Source organism: Equus asinus, chromosome 5 (assembly GCF_041296235.1).
Source record: "Equus asinus isolate D_3611 breed Donkey chromosome 5, EquAss-T2T_v2, whole genome shotgun sequence".
Lineage (NCBI taxonomy): Eukaryota > Metazoa > Chordata > Mammalia > Perissodactyla > Equidae > Equus > Equus asinus.
The window spans coordinates 89,682,877-89,694,275 of NC_091794.1; the positions used below are offsets into that span (position 1 = coordinate 89,682,877).

General features: G+C 55.6%; 2 protein-coding genes across 2 annotated transcripts; one reads left to right on the plus strand and one right to left on the minus strand.

The window, feature by feature from the left end:
* Positions 1 to 1,253: 1,253 nt before the first annotated feature.
* On the minus strand, positions 1,254 to 2,974 carry FAM167B (family with sequence similarity 167 member B). Its single transcript, XM_014837917.3, has 2 exons — positions 2,428 to 2,974; positions 1,254 to 1,732 (listed from the first exon to the last, which is right to left on the minus strand). Exons 1-2 carry the CDS (start codon positions 2,686 to 2,688, stop codon positions 1,502 to 1,504), a joined length of 492 nt encoding a protein of 163 aa, XP_014693403.1. The 5' UTR covers positions 2,689 to 2,974; the 3' UTR covers positions 1,254 to 1,501.
* Positions 2,975 to 4,735: 1,761 nt separating this feature from the next.
* Positions 4,736 to 11,343, plus strand: LOC106829053 (myotubularin-related protein 9-like). The gene is made up of 11 exons (XM_014837918.3): positions 4,736 to 4,907; positions 5,057 to 5,376; positions 5,558 to 5,666; positions 5,904 to 6,029; positions 6,146 to 6,319; positions 6,831 to 7,057; positions 8,448 to 8,609; positions 8,795 to 8,936; positions 9,019 to 9,239; positions 10,799 to 10,950; positions 11,030 to 11,343. The coding sequence occupies exons 1-11, from the start codon at positions 4,809 to 4,811 to the stop codon at positions 11,161 to 11,163; spliced, it is 1,866 nt and encodes a 621-aa protein (XP_014693404.1). The 5' UTR covers positions 4,736 to 4,808; the 3' UTR covers positions 11,164 to 11,343.
* The last annotated feature ends 56 nt before the right edge of the window (positions 11,344 to 11,399 follow it).

The following is an 11,399-nucleotide window of genomic DNA, read 5'->3' on the forward strand; positions in this document are numbered from 1 at the left end:
GCTGGTTGGGGGAGGGGAGCCCACAGAGCATTGTTGGGGTTTGTGAGGTGGAAGCGATGTTGTGTGCACCTCAGCTGCGAAGGGAAGGGGGAGACAGGAAATGGGTGGGGGGAAGAGGAAGCTTGAGTTGGAAAGTCAGACAAAGAGGGTAACACAGAAACAAAGGCTGAGAGATGCAAAATAAAAAAAGCCTACAGAGTGACACAGAGCCAGGGTCCGGGCTGCAGGCCCCAGCTCCCCTTGCTGTGACCCTGAGCGCTTCAGAGTCCATCTCTGGACCTCAGCATGATAATAATAGTACCACTGGTGACAGGAACGATAAGCAATAAATAGTTCCCATTTACTGAGTGCTTATGGTACATTATCTCACTTAAGATGCACCCAACTTCTTGTGGAGTGAGAATTAGCGTTTCCATTTTAGAGGTAAAGAAACAGAGTCAGGGGGCTGGCCCCGTGGTGGCATAGTGGTTAAGTTCTCACACTCTGCTTCAGCGCCCCGGGGTTCGCAGGTCCGGATCCTAGGCACAGACCTAGCACCATTCCTCAAGCCATGCTGTGGAGGGGTCCCACATAAAGTAGAAGAAGATTGGCAAGATGTTAGCTCAGCAGCAATCTTCCTCAAGGAAAAAGAGGAGGATTGGCAACAGATGTTAGCTCAGGGACAATCTTCCTCACAAAAAAGAAAGAAAGAAACAGATTCAGAGGTTAAGGGACCTCTTCAAGGTCTGATAGAAATAAATGGTGGAGTTGGCTTTGAACCCATTCAGCTGCCCATTTACCTAAGTCACCTTCCATGAGAGTGATTTAGGATTTTAAGTTCTTCCCTAGTTCTGATCTTGATAAAAATAGAGAGAAAGAGGCTGGCCCCGTGGTGCAGTGGTTAAGTTCCCGTGCTCCGCTTTGGCCGCCCAGCAGTCACAGGTTGGGACCCTGGGGGAGGACCTGCACGCTGGTCAAGCCACACTGTGGCGGCATCGCACAGAAAATAGAGGAAGATTGGCACAGAGGTTAGCTCAGTGACAATCCTCCTCAAGCAAAGAGAGGAAGATTGGCACGAGATGGTAGCTCAGGGCCAATCTTCCTGACAAAAAAAAGAGAGAGAGAGAGAAAGAGCTGGAGCTGTGGAGGAGATGGGAATCCATCAGTCCATCTCCACTCCCACCCCGGGCTTTCTCTCCTGCAGTGGATCCCTGGTCCCAGCAACAGACGACATACAGCGACCTTGGCCCTGAATAAATGAGGGCAGAGACCTTGATGGGAAGCAGAAAGGGCGTTTATTGAGGAGCGTGGGCTCTATGAGCAACTCCCCTTCCTCCCACACACCCCCAGTTGGGCCAGCAGTGGGGACAGGATGCTAGCACTTTGTGCTCCCAGAGAGCTGAGTGCCGCCCCATCCCCCACCCCCGCCAGGTGCTGGCGCCTCTGGGGCACCCCTCCTTTCTCCCTTCCCCAAGTCGGGTAGGGAAGGGGTAGCGGGCCCCAGGAGGCATGCAGGTGCCCCTCAGCAGAGGGTGAAGCGCCGCGCGCTGATGTTCATGCGCGTGAGGCCCAGATGCCGCAGCGGCGGGGCCAGGGCCAGGCCAGCCCCCGGCTCCAGCTTCAGCTCCAGCTCCGCCTCGTCCAGCAGCTCCTGGTGCAGGTGACAGGCTTGGTCCACCTTCAGCCGATGCAGCTGGGCCCGCAGTCGCAACAGCTGCCCAGCCAGCTGCCGGTCCTGAGCCTGCATCTCCCGCTGCGGCCGAGAGGGGGCGTGAGCCGGCTGGATCGGCCCTCAGCGGCTAAGCGCCATTCTTCCCTTCCTGGCAACACCCTGGGTCTTTGCGCTGGCTGAGTCCTCCCCACCCCCTCTCATCTCAGCTTGCTCCCTCCCTATCTCTCAGATCTTGCTCCTCTGCACTGGTGGTTCTAAAACCGGGCTAAGGAGCCATTATTAAGCAAATACAGGTGCCTGGGGCCCCATCCCAGATCAACCAAGCAGAATCCCCCATTTGGAGCCTCCACATGTTTATGTTTGCACATGTTGGGTTAAGAGCCACTTATTCAACACTCGCCTCAGATTCTGCCTACAGCGTGGTTAATGCCTCCTTTTTCACTTCGTTGTACTTTTGAGGTATAGCAATTCCCAAAGTAGGGGAGGCCATGCCCTCTCCACCTATAACTGGTGGCCCCCAAGAGCAGGGCTCTGTCCCCTGAGCCACAGGAGCACAAGGTCAGTAGGTTGGATGGAATCCTTCTTCAGCATGGCTCCCTGAATAAAACACTGGACAAGTCTATCCCTGGCTCCTCAGCCCCAAGACAGAGCTCGAGGTGTGGGCAGTTGCTGGAGGTGGGGTCCATTCTCATCCCCTCCCCACACCCGTGGTCTTGGGTCCTAAGGAAGACTGGCCCCAAGGCCCTTTGTAAGGCTGCTTACCCCACCAGACTCACCAGCTCCCGTCGGAGCCACTCAAGGGCAGAATCCATTGAGTCAAAGCCGCAGATTGCCCCAGGTCCCCCGGGCTCAGGTCTGGCTTGGGCCCTGCGCCAGGCCTGGCTCTGGACCCGGGCTGTCCACTCCAGGTATGAGGGCCGCCGTGTCTGCAGCTGCAGCTTGGCTGTCAGAGCCTTCACAGAGTCCAGGCTCTCTTCTTCCTCATCCTCCTCATCTTCTTCACCCACTGCCTGGAATTTCAGTGGCCCCAGGGACATGGTGGATTCTGGGGTGAGTGACAGGGCAAGGCTACAGCTCTGGGATTAGGGAAAGGCTGGCAATATTGCCCAGGGAGAGGTGGCAGAAGCGGAGGGTGAAAGAAGTGTGCCAAGGAGTGTATGATGGTGAATGTTCAAGGTGGGTCCCGGAGGCTGAGTGTGTCAGGGTGGGTGAATAGATGAGTGTGGGAGGCTGAGTGTGCAAGGGCTGGGATTTTCCTGAACTGCTAACCCAGGAGCCACGTGATGCCCATCCGGGTGGGAGCAGGAGGAGCCCTGGTCCTCTGGCCCCTGGGATGAATTTCATTGTCTTTGCCCAGAAGGAGACACCCAGTTCCCAGAAAGGAAGTTGCTCCAGGATAAGGAAAGCATCATTCACACCAGAGTCTTGGCCTTCTTCCCAAGACCCAAGTTAAGAGAGTGAAGAGGGGATAGGAGGCTGACTAGCTGCCCCGTGTCCTCACTCATGATACCTGCCCTTCAGCAAAAGAATAGTGTCCAGACCCTGGCCTGGGAGTCAGGAGACCTGGGTTCTGGTGCTGGCTCTGTGGGGCCTTGGACAAGTCACTGCCTCTCTGTTGGGACAGATGGATGATTTCCAGCTAAATTCTAAGGAACTTTAGGTTCCTTTGGAAATCCCTTGAGGACTGCGAGTGGGGTAAGGACAGAGCTGTGGATGGGCTCCTGGACCTCCTTTCCCCGCCCCTCCCAGGGCTCCAACCAGAGCAGTTCCCTTTTTAAAGTTTTGTATTGAAATATAACACACACATAGAAAAATCCACATATCATAAATACACAGCTTGATGAATTCTCCCAAACAGAACACACTTATGTAACCAAGCAACAGAGAACTACCAGCATCTAGGAAGCTTGCTTTGTGCTCCTGGCCTGGCACTACTCTCCTAAGGGTAATACTATCCTAATTTCTGAGAGCACAGATGAGTTGTGCCTTTTTGTATACTTTCCAGTGGTTCTCAAACTTTAGCATGCATTGGAATCACCTGGAAAGCTTGTTAAAACAGATTGCTGGGCCCCACTCCTGGAGTTTCTGATTCAGTATTTGTGGGGTAAGACCCAATAATTTTCATTTCTAGTGAATTCCCATCCCAGCTGATGCTGCTGGTCTGGAATTTTACAATTTGTACGCTTTTATGTCTGGTTCCTTTCATAGAGCAGTTCCAATTTTATGTTTATATTATGAGAGTCCACCTATGATTTCATTTTTTTATTCGAAAGGGTTTTTTTTTTAGGAAGATTAGCTCTGAGCTAATATCTGCCAATCTTTCTCTTTTTGCTGAGGAAGCCTGGCCCTGGGCTAACATCCGTGCCCATCTTCCTCTACTTTATATGTGGGATGCCTGCCACAGCATGGCGTGCCAAGAGGTGCCATGTCCACACCTGGGATCCGAACCGACGACCTCCCACCCCCAGGGCCGCTGAAGCTGAACGTGTGCACTTAACCACTGAGCCACCGGGCTGCCCCCAAAGAAGGGTTTTGCATACACAGGCATGCTCACATGCGAGCACGCGCGGGGGCACACACACACACACACACACATACACACACACACACACACACACACACACACACACGAGCCTGGAACCTAGTGGACAAGAAGGCCCGAGGAAGGCAGGAGTTTGTCTTAGTCTTCTCAGTAATCAGGACTTAGGGAAGTGTAGGCACCAATGTTTAAGACGTGAAGGAATAATTGGATGGATGGAAGAGTCCTCCAGTAAATCTGTTTAAACCCTTGTAATTGGCCAGCTTGAGTGTGTCTCTTGCCAGACTGAAAACCCTATAAGCAAAACTTTCCTCAGTCATCCTTGGGTTCTAATACCAAATATAGGGCCCAGCTCAGTGTATGGGCAATCCATATTTGGTCAAAGGATGGAGTGAGAGGAGATGGGGCTCCCTAGGGCAGGACTAAGCCAGAAATGGCCCCCATAGAGGGCGCCCTCAGGCAGGGACTTCCAGCTGTGGTGGAGGAGGGGCACCAGCTACACAGCTGCTTGCATTTAAGGTGGACCAAGGGATTTTCCCCAGGCAGCCTCAGACATAGGGGAGGAAGTACAGTTCCCAGTTTCACACCCACGCTTTCCACCAGGGTACAGGAGAAGAGATGATGTTTTTCTTTCTTTTTTCAGTCAGCGGGAATGCCAGCACCCCAGAGTTTAAAAAAAAGAAAAATAGTGAGTGCCTCCTGCGACTCAGGCACGAGGTAAAGGGCTTTAAGTAAGATTATTCTCCCCATTTCACAGATGACGAAATTGAGGTTTCCTAACAGGTTCTGGCTTGGGTTCTCGCTACCTGGTGCTGGCAATAGAAGGGGGAAATTCCTGTGAAACTGTGCGATCTCTTCCACCAAAGGGCCTCCTTAACAGCTGTCCTGCCGGCGTCGCCAGCTGCCCAGCCAGTTCCTGTCCCTTTCGGAGCCCGCGCTCGCCCCGCCTGAAGCTCCTGGAGTCTGCCCTTCTCCTGGGCCCCAGGCCCACCGCAGGCGGAATGGAGTTCTCAGAGCTGATCCGTACTGGCCGGGCCCAAGCTGAGCTCCTGCGGGGCCCTGGGGCGCCCCCGCTGCGCGGCACGCTGTGCGTCACCGGCCACCACCTGCTGCTGTCGCCAGGGCCCCAGGCGACTTCAGACTTGTGGCTGCTGCTGTTGCGTAGTGTCGACTCCATCGAGAAGCGGTGAGACGTGGCGGGGGCGTCCCCGCAGTTGGGGAGCGCGTGGCTCTGTCCGGAGAGGGGGAAGGGCAAGCACAGTTGGAGCTGGTACCCCCCTGCATAACGTCCAATCCTAAGAAACTCGTTTCTCCTCCCCTGGTGTATGTGCCTGGGGGACACTAAGCTTAAACCCGTCCGTCCCTAGGGTCGCGGGTGACTCCGGCACCATCACGCTGCGCTGTAAAGACCTGCGAGTGCTCCAGCTGGACATTGAGGGCGTGGAAGCGACGCTGGACATTGCCCGCTCCATCGAGGTATGCCAGGGGTGCACCTCTTAAGTGACCCTTAAGCTACCGTTATCCCGTAACGAGGGGAGTAAACAGGGGCTATTGCACAAGGGGACTCAGCATCCAGTTATCCCAGGGCACAGCTAATGTCAAGGGGATGCAGGGTGGTCTGGAGTACGTGGAAAGGCGGGAGCTGCAGAGAGACTAGAAGGGCGCGGGTGAGATGATTCCGATCTTTTTCATATGCCTGACTTCCTTCCCCAGGCGCTGTCCTCCCTGGAATCGGTCATCACCTCCTTTCCATTCTTCTACCGTCCCAAGGGCTTGAGATTGGGCGACGCCTGGCACTTCCACCCGCCCGAACACCACTACAAGCGAGTAGCTCGCGAGGTGGGCGCGGTCGTGGGGGCCAGGGGATGCTAGAAGGGCCGGGCCTGGAGGGGGCGCGGGGACGGGGCACTCACTGGGTGTCCTAGACCTAGCCTTCGCCCCTCCCTGCGCTGCAGACCAACGCGTGGCGGCTGAGTGAGGTGAACGAGGACTTCAGCGTGTGCCCCAGTTACCCCCGCGCCGTGATCGTGCCTCGCGCGGTGGATGACGATGCCCTAGCGCGCAGCGCCCGCTTCCGCCAGGGAGGCCGCTTCCCTGTGCTCAGCTACCACCACGCTCCCAGCGGAACCGTGAGCCCCGCCCTCCCGACTCCGCTGCTCCGACCCACTGCCTCTCTCCTTGGCCCTCTTCTGCACTGGCCGGCCCAACTCGCGGCTCTGCTGCTGCCCGAGCTCGGGCCCCATCCTGGCCGGGCCTCATCCTGCCTCCAATCGGCCTGGCTCCCTCCGCTCAATCCAGCCTTCACAGTCTCTGACCCCGCCCCTCTCCTTGGTTTGGGAGTCTTGCCTTTCTCTGGCTCCGCCCCCGGCGGATCTGGGCCGCTGGAAGCCTAGTCCCTTCTTTGTCAACCCAGGACAGGCCCACGGTCTCCTCATCCGGTCCCTCCCCTCTCCGGCCACCACCCACACAGACCTGGGGCCTACGCCTTGCGGGTCCCGCCCATAAGGCTCCTGCGCTCCAGCCCGCCCCTGCCAGCTCAGACCCGCTCCAGTGTGTGGACCCGGCCTAGGGGCTCCCAGAGCGAAGTTCCTGAACCAGGGCTGGGTGGGTACGGCTTTCGAGCTGAGTCCCTGTCCGCAGGTGCTGCTACGTTCCAGCCAGCCCCTGACCGGGCCCCAGAAGCGGCGCTGCGCTGAGGACGAGGAGCTGCTGCGAGCTGTGCTGGCGGGGGCTCGCCCTGGGGCCCGGGGCTTCATCGTGGACACGCGTTCGGCCCAGGCCGCCAAGCAGGCCCGCATGACTGGCGGCGGCACCGAGGCCAAGGCCGCTTACCCTGGCTGGAAACGGCTGCACCGGCCCATGGAAAGGTAAGGAGCCTTCCCATCCTCTCCCAGGTTCTCTCCTGCAGGACTCTTCACGGATGTGGGGGGTGCGGGGTGGGAGGTGGGGTGGGGGACATGTCTTCCAGGAACCTTGAGGACTGTTAGGCCTTTCTTGGTAGCCATCCCACCAGGTGGGCACCCCACTTGCACACCCCCGCTGACAGGACTCTACTTGCTAGGCACCCCAACTCTGCCTGGAAAGAAAAAGCAGCTCTTTACATTAAACTGAAAATATCTTCCTGGAACAACCTCACCACACACACACACAAGCTCCTCCCCATTAGTCTCCTGTACCTGCACAGTTGTATCTGTTCCCTCTGTCTCCATGTGATGGTAGTACCAAAAGGAGGTTCTGAGGGAATTTTTGTGCTTTGAGGAAAGTGGACTGCTCCCCTATCCAGACTACAAAACTCTGTTTATTCATTTCTTCCACCGACACTGACTGAGCACAGGCGCTGAGATGGTGGCCTGAACAGACACGGCTGAGATCAGCAGTAAGCAGGCAGTTAGAATTCAGTGTGCGAAGTAGCCTCACACAGGAGGTGCCCCTCTCTTAGGATAAGTGATCCAGAGAAAGTTTCCCTGAGAACAGGATGCTTCAGCTGAGACCCGAAAGAGAAGGAGGAGTTAGCCAGAGGGCTGGAGAAGGACATTCCAGGTGGTGGGAACTGCAGGTCTGTAGGAGCAGGGAGCCTGGTCATTTGTCCTGTTTGGGGAACAGCAAGTACTTCAGTACAGTGGGAGTGTAGAGAGTGGGGTGGAGGTGGAGATGGGGCTAAAGGGGTGACAGGGGCCAGAGCGAAAGTCTTGAATGCCGTGATTATGAGCTTAGACTTTATCCTACAGGCCGTGGGAAGCCACTGAAGGCTTTTAAACAGGGCTGGAAAAGTCTCCATTAGATTCTCTGGCTGGAGGTCACTAGTGATCTTGAGCAGAGCACTTCCTGGGAAGTAGGAGCAGATACCAGAATCCCAGGAGTGTTTCTCTGGTCAGACTGGGGCTTCCCAGGGAGTACCTCGACAGAGTGGGCGACTTCAAGGGTACTGTGACACTTCCATCAACTTGGGGTTTTCTCCGCGCATTCTGTTTCCCCAGAGGGCTATGTGACCCTTCCCCAGGTGATGCTCTTCCCCTCCAACAGACTAGGTCTTCCCAAAGGGTCTTGGGTGTCTTCCATCAGAGAGGGGAATCCTCAAGAATACTGAATCACTTCCATCAGATTAGGTGGGCTCCCCAAAGGGTCCTGTGTCCCCCTCACCAGATAGGTTCCTCTGAGGGTTCTGTGTCTCCCTCACTGCTCTGGAGCACTTGTCCCCAGGCTGTGCTCACCTAAGCTTGGGCTGGGGGAGGGATGACCAGACTCCCATTTGTGCAGGGGGCGGCCCCTCCAAGAGAGCTTTGTGCGCCTGGTGGAGGCCTGTGGGGACCTGGAGCAGAGCATGGACCGCTGGCTTAGTCGACTAGAGGGCTGCCGCTGGCTGGCACATGTGAAGGAGGCTCTGAGCACCGCCTGTCTGGCAGCACAGGGCATGGAGAGGTAAGGTCCCCCCACCCCCACCCTAAGACAGCGAACAAGACGGGATGGGCAGGACTCTCAACCCCTGGGCACAAAACCATGTCTCAGTAAGCAAATACAGCCTAGAACTGGGCCCATTCTATTCCTGGCCCGGCCACCCCAGGCAGGGAAGGTGTGGCTGCTGTTGATAAGCCCTGGGTCCACAGGGAAGGGGCCTGCATCCTGGTGCACGGGGCTGAAGGCACAGACAGCACCCTGCTCGTGACTTCACTGGCCCAACTCATCCTGGACCCCTTGAGTCGGACCATGACTGGATTCCAGGAACTGGTGGAGCGGGAGTGGATCCAGGTAACTGGCCACCTAGCCCCAGCCTTACCCCTCCATCCAGAAACCCCGCTTCCTTGTGCCCATCACTCTGACCCCTCCCCAGGCCGGCCACCCCTTCCAGCTGCGCTGTGCCCACTCGGCCTTCTCCCACGCCCGCCCCAAGCACGAGGCACCCACCTTTCTCCTCTTCCTGGACTGCGTGTGGCAGTTGGGTCGCCAGTTCCCGCTGTCGCTGGAGTTTGGGGAGGGGCTGCTGTTGGCGCTGTTTGAACACGCCTATGCCTCCCCTTTTGGCACCTTCCTCTGCAACAGCGAAAAGGAGAGGTGAGCTAAGGGGGTATCAAGGTGGGTCAGGGGGCAGGCACAGGACAGGTTGGATACCTGCTGCATCAGCCCCTTCCTCCCTTAGAAGGCATCTTCCTCTTCCAAACGGGCTTGTCTTTTAGGAAAACTCTGCCTCCTCTCCTGCCCTACCTTCAAATCTCACACTTCCCTCTAACTTCTACAAACCCAGAGATGGATGGGTCCAAGGCCAGTCCTTCAAACCTACCCACTCTGTCCAGAGCCAAGAGCAAGTGCACCCCTAGCTTACAAACCAAGACTGAAGGGGAAAGTTGTTGCAAAAATACATCATTTCTGGGGCTCTCTACCACCTTGCAGGGTTGATTCTAGCAAAGCGACCTTTAGAATAGAGGTTGAAAGCTGAGTCAAATTGTTTGGGCTCAAATTCTGGCTCTGTGACTCACCTGCTGGGTGATCAGAAGCAAACCTGAGGGGCCGGCCCTGTGGCTCAGTGGTTAAGTTCGAGTGCTCCACTTCGGGTGGCCCAGGGTTTCGCCGGTTTGGATCCTGGGTGCGGACATGGCGCCGCTCATCAGGCCACGCTGAGGCGGTGTCCCACATGCCACGACTAGAAGGACCCACAACTAAGATATATAACTATGTATTGAGGGGATTTGGGGAGAAAAAGCAGAAAAAAAAAAGATTGGCAACAGTTGTTAGCTCAGGTGCCAATCTTTAAAAAAAAAAAAAAAGAAGCAAACCTGAGTCTGTTTCCTCATCAGTAGCCAGGAGAGGATCATAACAGCCACTGGCACATAGTGGGCCACAAGTGGGAGTTATTTTTATTATTTGGTTGGCTTATTGCATATGCTCCCAGTAAGCCCCCATAAGCCATCTTTCATCAGAGTAAGATGTGGTCGGGAGGGTTCACTCCTCTCCAAAAAGGTGAAGATCGTGGTTAGTTATCTTTTGTTGCTTAGCACCCCGCCCCCCACCCCGTTGTTTTCACTAACTCCACTAATGGATCATCCAGGTTAGAAACTGTTATCTTTATATACCTCCCTCTCCCCATCCTTCATATTTAGCCTTTTTCCTAAGAATTTCTTACTTAGTCCTCACCTGTCAAAGCCCCTAATCCAAACTCTTTCCTTTCCGAGAGGACAATTGGATGATCACTGCTCTGTCTCCACTTTCATTAGCTTTTTAAAAACTCATCAGTTCACACCTATCATATTCACAGTGGGCCCTTTCCCACTTTCTTGCTTTTGCTCGTGCAGTTCCCCCTCCTGTGTTTCCATGTTTTTGCACATCTGGTGAACTTCTGCTGCTAGACCCAGCTCAAATGACACATTCTGAATTAGCCTTCCCTCACACTTTCAGGCAAAGCTAAGCAGAACTCCTTAAGAACTCAGATTTTGTCTTGTTCCTGCATTATTCTAGTGCCCAGTACAGGATCTGACTGGCAGTAACGTTTGCAGGAAAAAGGAGACGTTACCACTGCCCCGGGGTGGCTGTCACCCTACTAACCAGCCCTCTCACCCTGGCCCCCCGTCCCCCAATCCCAGAAAGCATAGCTGAGTCTGGAAACTCACTCCCTCCAGATGCCTGTGTGAAGTGAGGACTCGAACACACTCCTTGTGGTCTGGGCTCAACCAGCCAAAAGAGCAACGGAAACTCCGGAACCCGCTCTACGTCCTCAATCCCTTGGCCATCTGGCCCTCTGTGGAGCCCCAGAGTCTGCGACTGTGGCAAGGTGACCCCCCTACTCGTCCTTCTCCCCTGGGGAGTTATCGCCTCTGCTCAGCTTCCTTACCTGTCCTCCTCCTCCTCAGGCCTGTTTCTGCGCTGGACCCGCCCACCTGAGCCTTCAGAGGCAGCGTGGGAGAAGGTGTGGCAAATAGTGACAGATAAGGAGAAGACAGAAGGCTCTCAGCCAACAGTGTCAGCCTCTGAGCCCCAGCCCTGAGCGCTGGCTCCTTGGATAGTGGCTGAGATGTTCCTGAGACCTCTCCAGGCCCCTCAGCACCTCTGGACCTTGGATGAGGGTGCCTGCAACCCAGCCTAGCCCATAATACTGAAGTTCCAGGTGGGAAGTATTCAAAGTGAAGGGAGAAGGTCCAAATAATAAAGGCATCCATGATTGGCATCAGCTCGCTGGGGTGTCACTGAGAAGGGAAAATGATGAAACAGACCCCATAAAAC

What these genes read in the sequence shown, in the direction of transcription:
- FAM167B (XM_014837917.3), bottom strand. Translation starts at nt 2,688, where the DNA reads ATGTCCCTGGGGCCACTGAAATTCCAGGCAGTGGGTGAAGAAGATGAG. An exon ending in AGTGGCTCCGACGGGAGCTG is followed by an intron (nt 1,733 to 2,427) that starts GTGAGTCTGGTG and finishes TCTCGGCCGCAG; the next exon opens with CGGGAGATGCAGGCTCAGGA.
- LOC106829053 (XM_014837918.3), top strand. Translation starts at nt 4,809, where the DNA reads ATGATGTTTTTCTTTCTTTTTTCAGTCAGCGGGAATGCCAGCACCCCA. An exon ending in ACCACGCTCCCAGCGGAACC is followed by an intron (nt 6,320 to 6,830) that starts GTGAGCCCCGCC and finishes CCCTGTCCGCAG; the next exon opens with GTGCTGCTACGTTCCAGCCA. An exon ending in GCAGCACAGGGCATGGAGAG is followed by an intron (nt 8,610 to 8,794) that starts GTAAGGTCCCCC and finishes CTGGGTCCACAG; the next exon opens with GGAAGGGGCCTGCATCCTGG.